At 41.1% G+C, this 21939-nt stretch overlaps 3 protein-coding genes across 5 annotated transcripts; 2 read left to right on the top strand and 1 right to left on the bottom strand.

Annotated features, from left to right (window-relative positions):
• Positions 1–2913: 2913 nt before the first annotated feature.
• Positions 2914–4632, top strand: LOC103707206 (malvidin galactosylase UGT88C3-like). The gene has a single exon (XM_089930574.1). The coding sequence runs from the start codon at positions 3057–3059 to the stop codon at positions 4500–4502; it is 1446 nt and encodes a 481-aa protein (XP_089786700.1). The 5' UTR covers positions 2914–3056; the 3' UTR covers positions 4503–4632.
• Positions 4633–8315: 3683 nt separating this feature from the next.
• On the top strand, positions 8316–9658 carry LOC103707155 (dormancy-associated protein 1-like). Its single transcript, XM_008791540.5, has 3 exons — positions 8316–8862; positions 8972–9179; positions 9317–9658. The coding sequence occupies exons 1-3, from the start codon at positions 8757–8759 to the stop codon at positions 9351–9353; spliced, it is 351 nt and encodes a 116-aa protein (XP_008789762.1). The 5' UTR covers positions 8316–8756; the 3' UTR covers positions 9354–9658.
• Positions 9659–11350: 1692 nt separating this feature from the next.
• LOC103707154 (haloacid dehalogenase (HAD) superfamily protein) lies at positions 11351–18118 on the bottom strand. Of its 3 annotated transcripts, none has more exons than XM_008791539.5 (5): positions 17637–18118; positions 17446–17526; positions 16073–16146; positions 15889–15996; positions 11351–11914 (listed from the first exon to the last, which is right to left on the bottom strand). In XM_008791539.5, exons 1-5 carry the CDS (start codon positions 18067–18069, stop codon positions 11801–11803), a joined length of 810 nt encoding a protein of 269 aa, XP_008789761.4. In that variant the 5' UTR covers positions 18070–18118; the 3' UTR covers positions 11351–11800. The 3 variants fall into 3 exon arrangements, with proteins under 3 accessions (XP_008789761.4, XP_088578574.2, XP_088578567.2); XM_088722448.2 differs by lacking the exon at positions 11351–11914 and adding an exon at positions 12561–15445 and having other exon boundaries at positions 17637–18096; XM_088722441.2 differs by lacking the exon at positions 11351–11914 and adding an exon at positions 12561–15445 and having other exon boundaries at positions 15889–16146; positions 17637–18096.
• Between the last annotated feature and the right edge of the window lie 3821 nt (positions 18119–21939).

Below are 21939 nucleotides of genomic sequence, written 5' to 3'. Positions count from 1 at the left end.
TATTTCTCATAACATCCCCATCAATTGATGGCTCGGATCAGCTCTTAAATTCCATCAAAAATAATAAGAAAACATAGTAGCAAAAGCCACAAATTAAACTCATTTTTTTAAATACCAAATGAACAAACTAAATTAAATTTTCACTTTCTTTATAACTAGCTAGTGTTCCCAACCTTTATCAAGTGGAAGAATTTGATTGTCACATCTTGTGCTGTATTATTTGCAGATTCTTTGCTTCAAATCACCGCAAGCAACTTTGACAATTTCAGGCCACATCCATCATCACTCAAGTAGATTGGTGCGATGCGCTACAGAAGGATGAGTGCTAGATAGCATCATGTGGATCTTAGAGCTTTTTCTAGTTCTAAATTACTTTCTAAAGCAGTCTCCTAGGAAAAAAAATCTTCTAAATTTTGTCTACTTTATCTTGGAAAAAAAATGTCTTCTAAAGTGACCCGCCCGACATGACAGGCCATTCGAGTGAGACAAGCATCAGGCCAAACACCGGCTTGGCCAGCCGTTCCACTGCGCTAGCTTCAGGCCAAACGGTACAGACATCTCTGCGAATAATTATAACTTTAACTAGATCGATTTGTAAATAGGAATAAGATGAGGTTTAATATGCAATATTGGCAAAATATTAAATGTGCTTTGCGAAAAAATCCACAATGAAATGCAGGTTACGTTTCAATAATACATTCCCATATGAATATATCTTTAACAAGTCAAACTAAAATTTTACTTTATTAATGAACCATAATAAAATACCCACCACATTTTCAAAAAAGAAACCAAATTGATCCGCAGATGAGAACCTTCCTATTACTTTAATCACTCCAAAGAACCATGTAGAATCCAGGAGATATTACCTCATTAATTAACATGGTAAGGTGAGATTTTCTTGCACTTCGAGATGACTTCTAAATTAGTTTTGCATAAAATTCCTCTTAAGCTGCCTTTTTGTTCCAATAAAGTCGGGTTCTCTTTTATCTGTGAACAAGTGCATTTTATACTATGAGACACTGTCGTACTTACAAAGTTATTTGGGCCTGGAACTAATAGGTATACAAAAGTTTGTTAACCAATGCTAACATAGCAGATATTTAAATCTTTCACAAAGAACTCCCATAAATTGTCGTTTAACTATCTTTTTTGTTTGTTTTTTTTTTCTGTTTTGGCACTATTCAAGCTATTTAGACTGCCAAGCAATAAGAAATTCACAGCATTAGTTATTTTAATTATTCTTTGACGTTTCTAAAAATTTTAAGTTAGCCTCTGCTAGTTTCTTAAAAAAGAAAAAGGGTATTGTAGTTTTGCTTGTTCTTTTGCTAAAATGGATCCAAGTTTTTCATTTCAGTAAAGATCTCATTTTGTCTTAATATCTAGCATCTTCCAATATAATGTGTATATTGAAATGTTGATCCCATTATCACAGCCGATATAATCCAATGAAATCTGAGCCACTAATATTCTTTAAATTTTTTATTTTTAAGTAATTTTAATTAATATATTTTGAAATCATTGCATTTTGTTGGATATCTCAAAATCATTATATTAATCGGGGTTCGAATATCTTGATCTGAAAATATAAAGTTGGGGTCTTGAAAAATCTTGATTCCTTCAAATTTTCTCATTTACTATACTGGTTAACATAAACCAAGATATTGACCCATCCTAATGTTGATCTCTCGCTGAAATAATTCACACAGCTTCAAACTCAAAAAGGCCCAATAGATGCAACTCTAGAATTAATCAAAAAAAAATGAGCAACAACTTTTTGTATTTTAATTATTATTTTAATTTTTTAAAAGAAAAATATACGGCAGAGAAGTGGGATCTCACTGTCTGCGTGCTTGATCTCTACCTTTACAAGGGCGCAACCCAATTTCCGGAATTGCTCGGTGAAGTTGTCAAGCGTTATCGGCCGGCCGACTTCAGCCGCAATCTCCAGAATCGAGGCTTTCTCCAAGTATTCTAAAGGTAGGCAAGGCAAATGGACCAAGACTAAGGCTCTTTTAATCTTGTCTCTTTCCGGAATAAAGTCTGGAACCCCAGGTTCTACGGCTAACAGCTGCTCGGCCACCAGCTGCTCGACCACCAGCTATGGGCTGCCAACAAGGGCAACATTCCAATCGTCTTCTTGCCGGAAGTAGAAGACGCGGTGCTCCTTCACCAACGAAAATGTCTTAATGTTGTAGTTTAGCTTTTCTCGGAGTCTTGAGATCCCAAGCCACCCATGCCACCAGAACTCTCTACCCCAAGCTTCGCACGATGATTGTCGTTGACTCCCAAGCAGTCTCGAGGCTTTGACGTGATCCTCCGGCAGTTCCAGCACTCTGGTAAAACGCCTTTGAAGCGTCTCGAGTTCCTCATCAGTGATCTAGGGACTCATCCAAGCATGTTGCTGGGGAGGTCCCTGAGCCATGCTAGACCAAGTCTAACTTCTTTCATCCCGCCTCCGGTCCGACAAAATGACCCAGGCACAATACGATCCTCAAAGCACTCGCGGCTTGGAGTGGATTCCTTTTGAATCTAATTCTTATTAAATATTATTTCTTTATGCATAATAATATTTATAAATAATTTTATTTTGAATCCACGGTGGATTTCATCCACCTAATAATTCCTCAATGCGCGTTAACATGTGAATCCATCCATGCCCCTGCAAACGCCCAGAAACGAAACTGAGAGGAAAGCTCGACCTGGTTTTCCTGTCCACCCGGTGCCACTTTTTCGAACTTGAAGCAAATATGAGATTTTTTTTCTTGACTGATTTCTTTTTTTCACGGACCAAACGTGTATTTAAGTCGACACATTTTTATTGGCAGCGCAATATTTTTCCCCTGAGGAAATCTAACAGAGAATTATTATTTCGGCATTAAGGAGAATCCTGAAAAAGTTCGGCATCGTTTACGTCAGCCATTGCGTTTCAGATTTTCATGCTCCCTGTCTAGGTGCTTAAAGCGGAATAAAACCAGGAATAGGCCGCGGGACATTCAGGCCCTTCCAATAGCGAATCCATCAATTCCCCTGCATTACTCCTGGAAACAGAGAGGATGGGAAAGCTAGGCCTGGTTTTCCTGCCGATGTGGTCCGCTGGCCACCTGGTGCCCATGGTGGAGACGGCCAAACGCCTCCTCCGGCTCCAACAAGAGGAGAACCACTTCTCCGTCACCGTCCTCCTCATCCAATCCCCAAACCCGGCCTCAGCCTCCACCTTTTCCCCCGACGTTCAGTCCGTCGCTTCCTCCGGCCTCGATATCCGCTTCCAAGACCTCCCGCCCGTCGATCCCCCCACCGACACCGACGGCGCCCTGGACTTCGTCTCCCTCTACATCCAGAGCCACAAGCCCCACGTCAAGGCGGCGCTCACCCGATCCTCCATCCCCGTCGCCGCTCTGGTCCTTGATTTCTTTGCCACCACTATTGTTGACGTGGCTGACGAGCTCGGTGTCCCGTCCTACATCTTCTACACCACCGCCGCCGCCAGGCTCGCTCTCCAACTCCATTTCCCGATTCTCCACGACAAGTTTCCGGTAGAATTCGGGGAATTGGAAGGCGACGTAGAGGTCCCTGGAGTTCCTCCCATTCCGCCGCTATCCTTGCCGACTACCTTGATGAACAGGAAGAGCCGGGGCTACACTTGGTCTGTCTTCAACGGCAAACGGGTTCTGGAAGCTAAAGGGATTATAGTTAATACGTTCATGGAGCTAGAGCCGGGACCACTCGAGGCACTAATGGAGGGCCGCTGCGTGCCGGGCCACCCCACGCCGGCCATCTATCCAGTAGGACCAGTCATCGCCCTTGAGGTTGACGCGGATAAGGCTAATTCCGAGCGGCACGAGTGCATAAAGTGGCTGGATGGGCAACCACGGGCGTCGGTGCTGTTCTTGTGCTTCGGGAGCATGGGCAGCTTCGGCGCTCCACAGGTGCGAGAGATGGCTCTCGGGCTGGAGCGAAGCGGGCACCGGTTCTTGTGGTGTCTCCGGGCACCTTCGACGGGGAAATTCCGGGACCCGGTCGATGCAAATTTGGAGGAAGTATTGCCCGAGGGGTTCTTGGAGAGGACCGGAGGAAGGGGGTTGGTGTGGCCAACTTGGGTCCCGCAGAAGGAGATATTGGCTCACGAGGCGGTCGGGGGATTCGTGACGCATTGCGGGTGGAACTCGACCCTGGAGAGCTTGTGGTTCGGGGTGCCGATGCTTGGATGGCCGCTGTATGCGGAGCAGCACATGAATGCTTTTGAGATGGAGAGGATGCTTGGGGTGGCTGTGCAGCTCAAGGTGGACAGAAGGGGAGGGGGATACGTTGGAGCCGAGGAGTTGGAAAGGGGAGTCAGATGTTTGATGGGGGACTCTGAGGAGGGGAGGAAAGTGAGGGCGAAGGTTGAAGAGATTAGACTGGCAATCAAGAATGCCATTGGAAAAGGAGGGTCATCTTATATTTCTTTGGAGCAACTGGCCGAGGACATGAGCAAAGGAGGGGCTTCGAACAAATATTAATCTGGTATGAGGATGCTGTACTTTTCCCTTTGAGCACTCCCTTGCCATTCGAATAAGCTCTAGGTCATCTTAGATGCCCGCTAATGTAAGATGATGTTGCCTGGTGAAATGGATCGTCTTCTATCTTTTAGAGTGCCTCCAGTCTTGCATGGCGGTGCAGCTTTAGGTTACTAGACTATACTTCCTCATCCCCTGGTACAGAGACATACTACTAAGTCAAAACAATATGAATGGAGCCAACCGTTTCCGTCCTCTCTTTCCTCCGAAGTAACTAATCCAACAAAGAACCTTCAATCAACCATGAAACAGAATTTTGTTATTAGCGATTAAATGATATTGTTGAAAAAAGAGTTATAAACGATGCACATCTCCTCTTTCAACATTTTGCTTGTTCCAACAATCCAGGTTGGATCGGAGAGCTATTACATAATCATACAGCCTTCGTGCTTATGTATGATTACAAAGGTCCTAAATGATGTGGCCTAAATTTTATCCGCCCATCACAGGTCGATATGTACCAGCATTTCGAAAAGATTTGGATTTGAATAAAATTAAATTCTTGGTAAGGTCTAAATAAAGAAGGAGATGATGACAAATTTAAATACAGATAAGAGAGAAAGTTACGACAATTCTTTGATTTTCACCTCTAAGTCACGGATCCATGCTTGCTCTTTTCAATAGACTCTAAAGAGATGGGAGAAATGGCCAAGGGCTCCCAAGCACAAACCGTGAGAAGCTTATAAGAAGAGGCTCTCATGCTCTCATAGCGACAAGCGAGAAGCTCCTACAGAAAGGCTTTCATTCTCATGGCTACCTTTGCACCCGACTCCTCTTCCACATCTATCTCCACATGCTATTTTCTCTTCAGACGAGATGTGTGTCCTTGGAGACTGGGATGTGCATCCTTAGAGGCTGGCCTTCCGTGCTACTCGAGATCCGAGCGCTGTGCATATGGGACCCGCATCCTTGGAGGCCGCACTTCCATGCTGAGCTTGCAGTTCATGCTCCTAGTCTGCGCACCCTCAGAAACCATGACATGAGTCCTTAAAGATAAGGATGCATGACCGCCGACCAGAGCCATGTACATCTCCTATACTGCACATCCTCAGGGACCAAGATACGAGTCCCTCAAGACTAGGATGTGTGGTTGTCGATCAGAGTCATGTCGAACTCCCAGATTGTGCTCCCAGGCCGCATATTCTTGGAGACTGGTATGTGAGTCTCTGGAGACCGAGATGCGCGATTGTCAACCAGAGCCATACCGAGCTCTCAGTCTGCGCTCCTAGTTCGCGCAGCCTCACCAAAATGCGAGTCCCTAGAGACTGAGACATGTGATCACCGACCAAAGCCATGCCAAGCTCTTAGACTGTGCATCCTCGGAGATCAAGACGTGAGTTGTTGGAGACTAGAACATGGGATTGTTGACTAGAGCCATAACGAACTCTCAAGTCAAGCTCTAGTCTGCGCATTCTTAAAGACCAAGACATGAGTTTCTGAAGATCGAGACCTGCAACACCAACCTGAGCCATATTAAGCTCCCAGTACATGCATTATTGGAGATCAAGACACGAGTCCCAAGAGATCATGATGTGCGACCGTCGACTAGAGCCATGCTGCGCTCATAGTTCAAGCTCCAGTCCACGCTCCCAATTTGTGCATCCTCGAGAACCAAGATGCGAGTCCTTGAAGACCAGGATGTGAGACCGCCAACCAGAGCCATACGAAGCTCCTAAGCTGAGCTCCCAATCCGCGCTTCCTCGGAGACTAAGAAGCGAGTTTCTAAAGACTGGGATATGCGTCCATCGGCTAGAGCCATGCCGAGCACTCAAGGTCGAGCTCCTAGACCGAGGACTCAAAGCCTAATGATCTAGGGGGATCATTTTACTCTGATGCTTTATATTCTTTTATTATTTCATGTTGCCATTCTCAAGCACTGCCCCACTTAAGTATTGGAAGATACCCCACTAGAGCCACCAAGTGGGTCTTTCTCTTCTTTGTGCGTAAAGCACTTATCTACGGCAGTTGGCGCTTCGTCTTTCACCACTGTGGACATAGCGGGTTGATTTGTACCCTTCATACACCCAGATCATCCAAATATGGTTGATGGTCGGGTAGGATTTGCGCATCAATACTAATCATACCTTTTCAAAGTTGAGGATGATATGTTATTCTAGCCTTTTCCATTTAAAAGCATGTATTGGCTCATAACTACTAGCCAATTTTTAAAGGCTCGTGGATTCTCGTCATATCCGGCAGGACTTTAGGTGATTTGTGCTTTTCTTATATGTCATGATGTCTGCAAACTATTGAATCAAATTCCTTTCCTTTCTACCAATTAGGCTAGGTCCACGTTTGCCGATGAAAAGAAACATATTTTATACGGTGAACCATAGATTTGTTAGGGCCTTGAACTAGTATACATACAGAAAGTTCTGTTAACGGTGCTGCCACAAAAATGTTATCTATAAAAACTCTCCTGGTTGATGTTTAGCTCATATTTTTTTTTGCTTGGTTTGGCAATTTATAGCTGTTTGCAAATAATTTATTTTGACCTATTTTGCATGAGATTTCTATATAACTAAAACTTGCCTTATGGCTAATAATTTTTAAGCTGGTCTTTGCCCGTCGGTATACCGAAAAATAGAAGATAACTCATTATGGGATAGCCTGGATAGCTTGCTGATTTTATTGACATGGGCCAACAATTACATAATTTAAGACAAGTGAGATTTTATTGTCATATTCTGACATGACTAAATGGTTAGTAAATTAAAATTTGTCTATGGTGCATTTTTTTTAGTAAATAATTCTAACCTCTATTAAAAATTAAACAACTTTATATGAGTGATCGTATGATTTTATCATATTTGATTTTTTTATAGTTAAATTCAAAAAAAATTGGCCTCTCGGTGTATATGTTTGGTCTGTAAAACTACCCTACCATTCATCATAGTTCAAATATTTTAGAGCAGAAGGTGCCCCTCTTAAGGCGCGGCCCTTCTAGGATCCCGTGTCCCGTGATCAGTCTCTCTCCTTTCGGAGGTGAAATCTTGGGGACTTTCTTTTCAACGAGACAGTGGTCCCAACTTTATCAAGTGTAGCACTTTGATTGTCACGTCTTGTACTATATTATTTGCATATCCTTATCTTCAAATCACTGCAAGCTACTTTGTCAATGTTTGGCCCCACCCATCATCACTAAAGTAGATTGATGCAGGACACTAGAGAAGGATGAGTGCTGGATAGAATTCGAGCACAGTGCGGTTCATCCACAATTACAGGGATTTTAGAGCTTTTTCTGGTTCTAAATAATTTTCGGAACATTCTTTTAGGATTTTTATTTTACAAAAAATCTAAACTTTCTCTTATAAAAACAAAAGTCTTCTGTAGTGACCTGTCAGACCAATCGTCTGCTTAACCGGTTGTTCCCTTGAGATGAGCGTCAGGCCAAACACCTGCCCGACATGTCGTTCAACGGTGCTTCTTTGGCAATTTTGCCCATCACATCGTGCTTCGCACAAATCTCAAAGCATTCTAAATTTTTTATTACTTTTTTTTTTAATAAATAAGGCCAGCAAGTAAAATTTTTAATAATAGAATTAAAGAGTGCGGAAATAGAATTCGAACTTAGAACATCTGCTCTGATATCATGTTAAAATCATCACTCGTTCTAAAAACTTAAATTTATAAAATAAAATAGATTTAGAAGAAACGAAGGTTGAGGAGACGAGCCTAGCAAGCAGGAAGGGCCTAGGGAAAGGGGGCTCTTCTTATATAAGCAAGGTTCCAAGCAAAAATTGATCGTGAGAAGAAATGCCACTTGCTTTTCTCTTAGTAGATGAATATGCTTGATAATGTCGTCTGCATGCCCCTAGAAATTTGATAGCAGAATGAATTTTTTGATAAGAATTTCTTAGCTTCAATCACGTTAGCGCGACGATCGGATTCGGTGTCGACGGGCGAGTGACCGAAGGGGACGGAGACGGACTCATGGTCATTCAATTCTCATGCGCCAACCCTTCCCCTCGTCTCACGCCTTGGTCCGTGACGCAAGAATCGGACAAGCCGTTTTAACTATGTTTACCATTTCAACTACCAAGTTCCCGTCAGCCCCCTATCATGACACGTGCGAGTTCGAACGCTTCTCCTCGTATATAGTTGAAGACACCTAATAATGGTGATAGGATTCATGTCGGTAATATAAATGAACCCCAGCGGTGAGAGAGAGCGAGCGAGAGAGAGAAGGAGAGAGCAATGGTTCTCCTTGAGAAGCTGTGGGACGACGTAGTTGCCGGGCCTCAGCCGGACAACGGCCTCGGCAAGCTCAGGAAGGTCAACAGCAAGTCTCCGGTGATCAAAGGTTCCTCGAATAGCCTCTTCACAGGCTTAATATTTCTTCTTCGATTACTTGTCAAAATTTTGTTCTTGATGTAATTCAAGTGCGGTTTATTGTTGGTTGATTGGTGAAGACGGGGAAGGGGAGAGCAGCGAGTACCGGAGGTCGATGTCGATGCCGGCCACACCGACGACACCGGCCACGCCGACGACGCCCTCCTCCCCGCGCAAGACGAACGTGTGGCGGAGCGTGTTCAACCCGGGGAGCAACCTCGCCACCAAGACCGTCGGTGCCAACTATTTTGACAAGCCCCAGCCCAACTCCCCCACCGTTTACGACTGGCAAATCAATAAAACCCTCTTCACTTCTCTTTTTTTTTCTTAGAAAAACAGTATCACGTTTGATTCCCTTTTTTTTCTTATTGCTGTCGTTCTGTTTGAATATTGCTTGGCTGATGTATGGGTTTCCGGGAGTGCAGGCTGTACAGCGGTGAGACAAGGAGCACCCACCGCTGAATTAATGGACTCTGTGCCGAGAAAGAGGATTGGCTTGTGGGTAGAGATCGTGTGCTGTCTCTCGTGTTTGCTGGTTTTTGTGGTCATCTAATGGAGTTTCCTTTTTGTTGTTCTAAGTAGCGACCATGTGAGTTGCTACTAGGAGGCATGAAAGGTGGCAAGGAGTGTGTTGTATATGCGTAAATATATGAGCATGTATTTTGGGTTGCTACCTTAATTAGCTATAATAAGAATAAAAATAGATTATAGAAATTTTTTGGATTTCTTGATCCTGTATAAATACTCAAGATCTACCTACCGAATAACCGATGTGGGACTAAACACACACCCGTACGATCCTCACATACTCTTCCGTTCAAGCCCTGACGTCCTCGTTAGGCTAAGGGTTCAATTCCATTTAATGGTCAACCCTAATTGATCTGTATTGCAGTGTTCTCTAATCTACATACGTTATGGGTTGGGTATGCTCTGATATCATTTGTAACAATGCAGGACCTCACCCAAAATAGTTAGCCGAAAGGCATTATTTGGGTTTATTGATCCTGTGTAAGTATACAAGATTTACCTAGCGAATAACCGATGTGGAACTAAACACATGCCCAAAATTAACGGTATTCTCTTATATTCTTAGTTAGTTGTTTTGTTATTTGAGATTATTTGATGATTTTTATTTTTTTAAAGTGATATTTAGATTTTACTTGAGATTAATGGTTAAAGTGTTGGATAAAAATATATCCGACAGAGATAAATATAAGTTTTTAAATTATAAGCTGCAAGTATTATTTATTTTTAATTTTTGAGGAATTTCTGTATGGTTTTTGAGAGTGAAGGATACTAGCTTTAGCGAGAATTTTTTAGGTAGTATGCAAAGAAATGATTGTTTGGCGCACCGAATAGATTCTGTCTCATGCGCGCCATTCTCTGCATCCGATAACGACATTTAGAATAAGTGGTTCTACCTATGGCCTAAGTGGCTTACGGGGATCAGTGTCACGTGACCTCGTCACAACAGCCGGGAGTACGAGCGACTCATTCTGGATCGTTGCAATTACGTTGTCAGCAATCATGGACCAAGGAGTGATCTGATGGTAAGGTTAGGCGAGGAGCAATGGTTAATTATTAGTACTAAATAAGATGGACGTCGCCATCAGGCATCAACAAATAGGGACAGCCCTTCATCTGGGCTTTGGTTTTCTCTTTTGAGAGGGGGAGAGAGAGAGAGAGAGAAATAAATTATTATTTTTTAATTAAAATTTGTATCCAAAAATTCAATTCCATTTATAAGCTTATATAATTTTGTATGACAATAATGGTCTTTTTAGAAAAATAAATAACTGTATTAATATATTATTAATTTGATTTATCTTCTGCGTAGTAATGTTTTTGATTATATGGTGATAAAATTTAATTATCCAACTTATATTCATATTATATTCCTACTTCCAATATTTGATTTGTGTTTGTATATATTTAAAACAATTCTGAATATAAATTTTTGCAACTGATTAATATTCGTACTATATTTGTATTCATCAAATAAAACAAATATAGATATAGATACACCAGTATTCAATCCATATCCGATCTACTTTTAGCCCTAGCCATACATAAAGATTAAATTTGGATAGTGCATCTTCGGTGAAGTGCAACCTTCTTTTCGTTCTCTTATCTTGGGACACTGCAGATATGACCGGGTCTTGGATGCCGAGAGACTTGTCTTGCTCGAGAACCGGTAATTAGAAGTTAGATAATGAAATGACCTTGCCCAAGATAACCTATAGCGATCTCATGTAATTAGAGATTTCCCAGTCAAATGCCCCGAATACAACTCGAGTAAGAGATCCATTGGCTGCTCAAATTTAAAATTTTGCTTATAAGTAAGCGTCATTAGATATGATCTTGGCAGGTGAATATGTATCAAAAATGGCACTCATCAGACTACAGATATTTCTTCAGAGCCCCCACAACAAAGCAGCAACAAACATAAACTTGATCCATGAGAAAGAAGATTCATGCCGCCGCATACATGGTTCAATAATTTGTGGGAACAGAAGCAAAGCACAGTTCTTCCAACCACAAAGCCTGGTCCGGGCAATGCCACATTAAAATGGCTTGAGCAGCCCAGAGAATGCTTACACAAATCCATGTATTATACAGTCATAAGGAATCCGAATGAGCTATACACAGTTATACAGTTGTCATGCAGAGTTAAGCAACATATTCCTGAGAAGATTTGAAAAGCTTTCACAAGTGATGTGTCATGTTGGATGATATAAACATGTCAGTTTGGATGGGATCCAATTCAATAAAGCAGAAACTGGAGCCAGTCTTAATGTGTATTTCTGCCCATGTACACAAGTTCTGATATAAGCGTTACAACAGAGCTTGGCAGAAGTCATGGTGATGAAAGGAATCGTTGATCTTCTTTTTACTGTTCCAAACATTTCTCATAAGGATGGAACTTTTATACACTGATTAGCTTCTGATAGGAGACCATGCTTGGGTGGTCTTAGTCCTTGCTGGTACCAGCGCTTGACAAGAATGTTTTCCAATTTTCTGACCTGAAACAATTGTGATTTTGAGAAACTTAGAAGAATCCAATATCCATCTGCTACTAAAGATATGAGCAAATAATGATCGCACATAGCAACCAAACTACCGACAAAGATCAACTGAGGTCATAACAAATACTGACAATACAACACTCTTGATAAGATCTAATCCTTTAAGTCTCGCTTCGCTTGGGTACCCAAGCCCTCGTTCCCATTTCAAGTATGTGAGAACATCAGTTAGAAATATCAGGCTCAATCTAAGGAATCCGGATGAAACCAAAAATTCAAGAACTGTTTGAGAACCACATATTTGCCCAAGTTGTTCAAGCAAGAAAGCATACAAAAGAAAGAGGAAAGAAAAAGGAAGAAGGATTGCTGACAGTTTTCATGGGAATCCCATCCCTGAAGCCTCTTTTCAGCTAAAAAACACTGTTATCATCCTCTGAGATTTGCATGCTGAGTATAAGGAATGCCGGACTCTTTTCTTTCTGGAAAATGTGAATATTATCATCTTTGTCATTCTTCACCAACCATTTCTTATGCATGTAAAGAATTCATACAACCGTTGAACAACATAAAGTTGTACCAAGATTGTAAGATATCAACAAACTGGATGGCACCAAGTGCCCTATCTATCAAGCCAGCACAGGCTTACCCAATCTGCTTCTCCATGGACCCGGCTCAAGCCAGTCTCTTGCAAACGGATTTAGATGCTGATCATTTGGAAATTGCCCATGCATGACTTGATTTTAGTCAAACAATTAGGCAACTTGAAGCGGATTTTAAACTTCAAAATGTAGCTCTCATCTTGGACATATTGGACATAAAATAAGCATGCGTAGAATCATGGCCTGCTGAACCGGCCCGTACCGTACCGGTACCGACCCCCACCGGTACGGTACAGCCACATAAAATGGTTCGGAGCCAGAACCGAGTGGAGAAGAAGAAAGAAGAAAAAGAGGAGAAGAGGAAGAAAGAAGAGGAAAGAAGAGGAAGAAGAAGAGGGAGAAGAAGAGGAAGAAGAGAAAGAGGAGAAGAAGAAGACGGTTCGACGTACCTCGGTCCAACCCCCTCCCGAGCACCTAGACGCGCGTGCGGCCTTCCCAACGGTTCCTTCCTTACTAGCGGGAGAAGGGGGGAAAGAGAGGAGAAGAGAGGAGGAGAGAGGGGAAGAAAGGAGAGGAGGAGAAAGCTCGGGAAGGAGGAAGAAGGGAAGGGAAAAAAAAAGAAAAGAAAAAAAAATTCTTTCCGCATGCGGGGGGAATTGCTCGTGCCCGCGCGCAATTCCACGCGCAGGGAACCTCGCTCCCGCATGGTTCTCCGCACTCGCACTGTTTTTTTGTGCCCGCGCGCGGTTCCTCGTGCGAGGCAGCGAGCCCACGCAGCACCGCGCACGAGTGCGAGCCCACGCGTCGGGCACAGTTTCTCGTGCGAGGCAGCGAGCCCACGCAGCACCGCGCACTGAGTGCGAGCCCACGCGGGGACGCGTGGGCATTTAATGCCACAGAGTGGCATTTCTATGGCTAAAACGCGGACGCAAGTGTGTGTCGTCCTTTTTTTTGGGGGGGGGTTCCGGTTCCAACCGGTACTGGAGCCTACCGGTATGCCGACTCGGTCAGCTCGGCAGACACTGTGTAGAATATCAAAGTTCAAAAACTCGATTTTGGTTTTGGCTGGCCCAGACAAGTTTTGATTTTGCTAGTTTCAATGGTTTTAGTAGTGTCGCCTTAAAAGATTGATTAAAAAAATCCAAAAAATGTTAAAACATTTCAGAATAATAACAAAATCGAAGAAATATTAACATAAGTAAATAAAATAATTATAAAGTGTTTTAGATTTAAATATATCTTTTGTGAGTCTTGGTTGTACAATTTCAATAGTTTCATGCCAAAGCTATCCAAATATTATAATTTTCTTCAAAAGTGAAATAGCATTTGCCAGCATTATGTAACACTCGATCACTTGATGACCATCTAACACAGAACAATCGTGCTCATTTTGGAATACTTTAAGTTGTAATTGCTAGTAAATTAGAAAAATAATACAAAGACGCTCAAAGTAGACCTAGAACAAGAATTCCTTAATAGTCCAGACCACCCATTTAACCTGACATCTGCCAAGAAATGATTTGTCACGTTGTGAATTGTAACAAATCACAAGATTATAAAATCCGACCATCAAATGACTTGTCACATTGTATGCTTTCCTCAAGCACACCCCAAACATCATAATGTACCTAAATGGCCTTTTGATATAACTATTAAATGCAACTGTACTGACCAACTAAATTTACATTAAAATAAATCAATCCTAGACATACAAGTACATCCTTAAAATTTCATAAAACGGAAAAAGGCAACTGTTTCATGTGTCTTCCAGCAGTTGAAGCTGTCATCATGATTGGATGACCATAATGCATCTTTCCATATTTTTTTGTTATTTTAGTGTATGGTCATTCAAAAGAAAACTAACCATAATTATGCATCAAAAGGAATATAACTTACATATGTTCTGGCTGAAGCTGTAGAATGACCAGTACTTTAAAATGACTAAACATGTCTAAGAATTCAAATAAAACCTTTTTCCAAATCTCAGAAAATCGATGGATATGAGAATAGCTCTTTAAGTCATAAAAGAAACAAGATTTTCCTTATTTCAAATAGATGAAGTTTCTCCAGCAAAGGCAGCAATTTGTTGGATATAAGAAACAGCCTTTTGTATCTTCTTTCTTGTAATTAATGGTCTCAATTGCTAACTGGTAATTTGGAATCTTACTATCGAAACAAATGATCCTTATAGCAACTGTTCATCGACTTCATTTTTCCTTTCCTGTCTATCCCAACACCCCTCACATTTCATGGCAATATCCTTAATATAATAACAGAAAGATGTCTTCTCTACTGCTAATTTAACTGCCAATGATTGTTTGTGAAACTAAATTTATTCATCTCCCTTGCATAGTTATCAATTTATCTTGGTTCGTGTAAATCTCAGCATTATAAATCATATTTTATCTTTTCGGCGATGACCAAAGAAAACTCTAGCCTTGCTCAAATATATACAAAGAAAATTCCATACATCATTTTCAGACGTCAAAGAAATTCTTTGTCAAGAAGTGCTGAATACCTAAAAATAAGAAAGTGACAGTATAATGGGAACCTGCACAGTCCTTGCTTTTCATTGTAAATTGTGAATGCTCTGTAGTAGTGAAAAGTACCCTTATATTTTAGCTTATAGCCACAACACGGCAATGAGTGGAAGGTCTTCATATAATCATATTCGTCATCTATCCATTGACCATTAAGAGCTATAGAAATTAGTTCAAGCACCAAATAGGAAATTCAGAAGGTAATCTCAAGTCCTTAACTACAAAGATTGTCCTTGCAGTACTCCATCAGAAACCCTAGTTACTTTTGACCAGACCTTTCAAAAGTCAAAACAACTGTCTGGTACAAAGGGGATAATCAGCAACACTTAGGCTTTATGGATATACTTCTATCTGCAGTTTCAAGTCGATCTTCCACTTCCAAATATTAGGCCCTGTATTTCAAGTTTATTCATCCAGAATCATATTAGTTATAACAAAATTCCTCTTAACCAGTATAAAGTTTTAGAAGTTTGAACTTAAAAATCATTCTTGAGAAGCTCATTATTAGAACTTAGAAGTATTCCATTATTGGAAGGAGAGGTGACTCCAATCAACAGGATAGAGAAATTCTGCACATGCTATCAATCATTTAGGGCTCTGTGCCATCACCAAGCCGATGTAAGCCAACTTTGTCCTTTTGTCCTTGAAATTTCCCTTACATCAGGCATAAACAGGCTAACTAAGACTTGACATGGTTCAGGCTTGAACAAGCAAACATTTGTCAATAGATGCAAGTCAAAAGAAAAAAGTTATAATGTGTGATTGTCTTTTGTCCAATTGCTTCAGAATTAAATATAGAACAGAGAAAGGAAAAAAGGGTGTTGGACAAATTTACCTGCTTGACAATGAAAGGCTCTTCAGAAAGACTTAGTGGTTCTGTTAAGATAGTTAAAAAGCCATGTTTGTTTCCATAGACAACATCTGTGAAATGCCGATCTCCCACCTGATATGAGAACATGGAAACCATTGTGAAATGTCAATGGAAGAGAACAGCTTTTGCAGGTTATATAGATCCCTACCATTACAAGTAGTGAAGCTGAGCAACCAAAGTATTTTTCAATGTCTTCAGCTGTTCCAGATGGTTTTTTTATCTCTGCGATACAAGACAAAATCTTTAAGTTTCTTATAAGAACTTCATTTTGCATATATGCTTCAACATAAAATGATTTATTTGGTAATAAGAAGCATAGGGTTGGCCCTCACATTCAGGTACCCAGGTTTTGTGAAAAAAATTCCTCCAAGACTTAATATTCTATTTTGATTAAGCAGTGGAGAAGTGGCAGCAGAAGCCTGTTCTGGGGCCATATCAATTGCACTATCTTGACTTTCACTTCTTAACGGACTTTGCAAGTATCAATAAAGTATAAATAATATCATGAAAAGGGGCAAAAGATAAATCATCTACAATTGCACTTCACTTTTGAATTTGATGACGAGAGAGAGAGAGAGTATCTATGGTCGGGAAAGATCTTACGAGGACCCCTTAACAATAGAATTGTATAATAGTACCTCGAGTAGATAGTCTACAAGAGAGAGGTTCAGGATTCTAGAGGTTGTTGCTCTAAGATGAACAGTTGTCTTGTTGCATTGTAAAATCATTGTCTATGGCACTTCTTGTTTCAGTTTAGGCTTATAGCGACAATGGATAAAGATTGGAAACCTCCAGTTCCATCTCACTATGATGGAATAAGTGGTGCCAACTATTAACAAGGAAGATCATGGAGGATTAAAGAAAATGTTCAAGCTCGGGCATCACTAATAAAAGATTGAAAGATCAACGATGCCGCTGACTTTGTGATGCAGCTTATGCCTTCAATCCTAGAAACAGGAACATAGTCGTAACATAATATTTTATTTTTAAGATGATAATATAGGTTATGAACTTCAAGATGTCATGCTTTAATTGCATATGTCATATTTGTCTTCATGTTTTTCTAAAGTTACCTATAACTAGTTCCATCATCCTAACAAGTGGAGCAATATTTAGATTACTAGCATAAAGCAAATAAAGGGTACAATATCATTAGGACATAGCTATAATTCCTTGTACTGACTGGTTTTTGTGATAATTTTTGTTACTTTCTTTACTCTTCTGAAAATTGAATCTTTTCTTCCTTCAGAGTGGAAAACTATATCAGAGTACAATTTCATCATTTCTATCCCAGAGGTCTCCTTAGTTCCAATGCAGACTAACTAATCATCGAAATCCAAATTCATTTGGAAAATAAGTTAAGCACTCAACCTCCCCCGCAGCAACTAGCATGCAACAGAGAAGAAACAATCCGCATAAGGCTGCAGTCGTGAGCTATTTGTGCAAAATATCAATGCAAAAGTATGCCACGAAGCAAACCATATTACACAAAATAAAATTAGAGATATAGCATGCACTTGCCATGCCTTATAACATGAATGCCTCCAATCGACTCCTCTAGAGCTCTAGCTTCTGAGCCATCCTGATCAAACTGCCGAAGTCCTGACAAAAGCCCAATCCAGTCCCCACCATAAGCCAATGGCGAGACAAACGAATCGAGAACCGAAAAAGAACAACCACAAGAAGAAGAAGAAGAAGAAGAAGACATTCACCGGCGGAATTGCTAAAGATGGCGATCTTGCCGGGAAAGGCGGAGCGACAAAGGTGGAGGGAGTGGGAGAGAGGGGGCCAGAGGGAGAGGGAGTAAGGAGCAGTGAGGGTGTTGTCCTTGTCGAAGACGACGCCGCGGAAGCCGAGGCGCTCCATCTCGGTCCAGTCGATCCAGCGGATGTCCGGGACGGCGATGTGGGGGAGGGCAAGGTGGGGCTCCCGCGCCACGACGCTCGCGAAGGAGCCCACGCCCGCCGAGTTGAGGCGCTGCCCCAACGCGCGCTGCCACCAATTGGTCATAGGGACGCTCCTTTTCTCGTCCGCGTCTAGTTCTTCTGCCGGCGCGGAAGTCCTCCAACGGCAGCGGACGAATAAGGGAACAAAGTGATGGTGGGAGAGGAGTGGGAGGGAAGGAGATGGCGAGATTCGCGACATCGGTGCGCGCGCCGCCTTTGCTGAAGGTTCAGCGGTTCAGTCAGGGACTGAGAGTGGAGTTTTCGGATTTAATCATTTAACACCAGCCCCTTGGTGCTTGGCCCAATGTAGAGCCCAATCCAGATTGTGGGTTACACTACTGGCCCAGCCTAATTACTACTTGGAATACGCCTAAGATGGACCATGTAAGCCTCTCCTGAACGTGAGGGTCTTCAGAGCATCTCAAGCCTGAAATGGCTGCTCACGTCAACTTATGTTACTCCCTCCTGCACCTTTGTTGAAAATCAATTTTCAAGACAAAAATTAGAGAGATCTGTGCCCCCGCCCCAATGGTTCTTGCGGAGATCAAATAGGAGATTGGGGATAAACGGGCTATCAATGTCTTGAAGGATAGTTGACTCTCTGAGGTGCCACCGTGCGGCTGGCCTACCCTGATCGACTCTGTTTGGCTGGGGTTAGATGCCGAGTTTGCGATCTGTTTGTCCCAGGAGGGCGGACGTAGAACGAGGACCTCGTCCGGTTGGCTTTTGGGGAGCAGGTGGCTAAGCAGGTCTTGTTATTGCTGATTTCTGTAGGAGAAGTTGTAGACAGGAGAGTCTGGAGCGTGACTGGGAGGTCAGAGGTAAAAGCCCAAGACTTACTCGGGGTGGTTAAGAGGGCAACGACTCGGCAGATTGATGGGGGTTAGATCTGAAGGATTTGCATCCACCCCCAAGTTGCCTTGTTTGTCTCAAAGGTGGCATGGGGTGCCTGCCTACCAGAGGCATGCCGGCTCGGCGTGAGGTAAGCATTCTCCTAGAGTATGTAGCCTTCTTGGAGGTGGAGGAATCAATATTTTATGTCCTCTTCAAAATGTCCATGGGCCGGTCAGATCTGGGGATACGCCTCCGGCTCCCTCGTCCCTCGGCAGGGGTGGACGTCGATCGAAGATTTTCTTTACTTCTTGGAGATCTCTTCACGGAGGCCCGACCTTGAGGAGCGGGGGATCAAGGCTGCCTATTTGGCCTATCACTGCTGGATGGAAAAAAAATGCCCAGGTTTTCGAGGATAGCAGAGCGTATCCGAGGGTGGTGGCAGATAGAGCTCTACTTTATGCGGTGGAGGTTATTCGATCCACTGCACCATCGTCTCTCGGGATGGTCAAGAAAATCTGGGACTTCCATTCTGCTTCCGCAGCATCCAGGACTGTGCTGATCTCCTAGGAGCCCCCACCTCTCGCTTTCTCAAGGTGAACTTCGATAACAGTGTTGGTGTGGGAGGGAACATTGAAGGTGTGGAATTCGTCATCAGAGATTATGATGCCAAACTGATAGTGACATGGGGTCGACAAATCTTCAACACATTTGTCGTCAGTGCCGAGCTCAGAGCCGCATGAAAGGGCAACCTCTATGTAAGGCGCGTGCTGGAGGCGGACTGCATCCTCCTCGAAGGGGATTCAACCATGGTGATCAAGTGGATCCAGGGTTGGGGATGTTGTAGGCTGCTGCTCCACGACATCCATAGTCTCTTAAGTGAGTGTGGTTTCTATCGGGCCATACATGTCTACAAGGAAGCGAATAGTGTTGCTGACTGGGTGGCCTCCTTCACGACTCATCACTCTGGAAGTTTTACTTGGTAAGACCACGTGTATGTACTTTATCCTTCATATTATCTTCTCTTTTTGATTTTGTTGGTTGTACCCATATCCGTCATCTGTGAGCCACCGTTGTACCAAAAAAAAAGACAAAAATTATGGAGTAGTTATTGGTTGGACCAAGTCCACTGCCCAGCAACACACACGAATGAATAAAATAGAAAAGAGCACAGTACATGCGCTTTCATGCATGTTGCTTCATAATGAGACTGGTCTACTAACTTAATGGTAGATCTGATCTAACTAAAAATTATACGAAATTATACCTAGAGATCATCTCGCTATGCTTTTATATTATTTTGTGCCATACGAATTCACTTTTAAGGCAACCAATCCAAGTGGTCAACAACAACTCATCCAAGTAAAATATATGTGTGCATTATCATCCAAATTTTAGGTGAAAGTACTATATCAATGGTTTAGAGAGGCACTTGGATGCATAAATAATTTATGGCTTGAAAATAAAAAATGGGGGGGGGGGGGGAAGGCAACTTACCCTATGATTTAATGTTTATATTTCAGTAGAATGAGACCAATATTCGGCATTTTTTGAAGTGGAGGATATAAGACTACATCCATTTGTACTATGATTTAAAGAAAGAAAATCCTTAATAACAAAGATTTACTTTTCTCAAAAAAAAAAACAAGAAATGAATATGTACTCTGCTCTATCTAAGTAATTCGCCTCGCCATCGATGCAACAACAAATATGTGCTCATTACGAGGTGCGCACATTCTTGCACGCGTGCCCTACCTTTATGGCTTAAGCCCCATTTGGAGAAGTTTTTGGAGGGCCAAAAAGTACTTTCTGACCCTCTAAAAGTACTTTTAGATGAAATAAGGATATTTGGTAAAAATTTCGAAAAAAATGTTTTAGCTTTTTGGAAAAGTTAAAAACAGTTTTTTGAAAGAAGCTCCATTTTGTAACTTTCTGAAAAAGTACTTTTAGGCTCGGTCGGGAAGCTGTTCTTTTGACCAAAATACCCGTGATAAAATATAACAATTACATAAAATGTTCCTCTATAATCCTGAAAATCTACTAAGAAATTTGTTACAGAGATAAATAGTCATTGGTGAAAAATTAATTTACGCTAATAATTATAATATTTTATACCTTTATTATTGTATTATACTATAAATATAATATTATATTACATTATATTATAATACATTAATATGTTATGTTAAATAATTTAATATTATGTCATATTATGAAAAATTAATTTATGCTAATAATTATAATATTTTATACCTTTATTATTGTATTATACTATAAATAAAATATTATATTACATTATATCATAATACATTATGTTATGTTAAATAATTTAATATTATATTAAATTATTATGCTACAGTATATAATATTATATTACTATAATATAATAATATTATATTATATTATATTACAAATAATATTATATTATATCATATATTTACGTATTAATACATATTATATTTTATTATGTTTTAGTGTATAATACTATTCAATGTCCTTTATGACCATTTTGTTGTATCAAAAGTACTTTCTTTATTTACCAAACATCTGTTAAAGTGTCACAGCACTTTATAAATGTGGTTATTAAACAGTAAAAAGCTTTTTATAAAAGCCCTACTTCTAAAAACTCCACTTCCAAAAGCTCTACTGCCAACAGCTCTCCCAAACGGGGCTTTATTTGAAGTTGCCACCAATAATGAGCTAAACTCCCTTCCATCTATGTTGAGGCTTGAGATAATAATATATCACAAGCAGAAGCTGAATTTAGTTGGCGCAAATCAGGTCTCCAGCGTAGTTGAAACCCAACTCGTCCACTGCTGGACACAGTGCAACACACTACCACCTTCGAGATTCGTGTTTGCTCCAAACCTCAAGATTAGTACATCTTATCTCTATCGTGCATCAAAATATTGACATCAAATTTCATCATGTTCTACAATGGAACCTGAATTAATTGGACGAGCCTAAAGAAAACATTATCATGTGTCTGAGCCTTCATTGTACTTTTGGCCCATCTCAGACTACAACAGTTCATCATCAAATTTCTCGAGCCAAGTCCAACAATTTTTTTGATCGCTGCTGAAATCTTAAGGATGGAAATCGGATCGAATCAGATAAAATACGAATTTTATTGTAGATCAAAAATTTATCAATTTAAATTTAATTTATTTATTAATAAGTTAAACGTTCACATAATCTAAATCGATCTATAATCGAGTCAAACAGATTAAACCTGCTC

This window comes from Phoenix dactylifera, chromosome 1 (genome assembly GCF_051530095.1).
Source record: "Phoenix dactylifera cultivar Ajwa chromosome 1, Ajwa_hap1_PhDact_Kaust_v1.1, whole genome shotgun sequence".
Lineage (NCBI taxonomy): Eukaryota > Viridiplantae > Streptophyta > Magnoliopsida > Arecales > Arecaceae > Phoenix > Phoenix dactylifera.
Note: the sequence above shows the minus strand (reverse complement) of the source record. Positions and strands in the feature narration are given on the sequence as shown.

Bases quoted from the DNA above. Each gene is read 5' to 3' on its own strand.
- LOC103707206 (XM_089930574.1), top strand. From the start codon at position 3,057: ATGGGAAAGCTAGGCCTGGTTTTCCTGCCGATGTGGTCCGCTGGCCAC.
- LOC103707155 (XM_008791540.5), top strand. From the start codon at position 8,757: ATGGTTCTCCTTGAGAAGCTGTGGGACGACGTAGTTGCCGGGCCTCAG. The intron at 8,863-8,971 runs GTTCCTCGAATA...TGATTGGTGAAG, and splicing joins CAAGTCTCCGGTGATCAAAG to ACGGGGAAGGGGAGAGCAGC. The intron at 9,180-9,316 runs GCAAATCAATAA...CCGGGAGTGCAG, and splicing joins TCCCCCACCGTTTACGACTG to GCTGTACAGCGGTGAGACAA.
- LOC103707154 (XM_008791539.5), bottom strand. From the start codon at position 18,069: ATGTCGCGAATCTCGCCATCTCCTTCCCTCCCACTCCTCTCCCACCAT. The intron at 17,527-17,636 runs GTGAATGTCTTC...GGCTTTTGTCAG, and splicing joins CATCTTTAGCAATTCCGCCG to GACTTCGGCAGTTTGATCAG. The intron at 16,147-17,445 runs GCAAGTGCATGC...CTTGTATCGCAG, and splicing joins CATTCATGTTATAAGGCATG to AGATAAAAAAACCATCTGGA.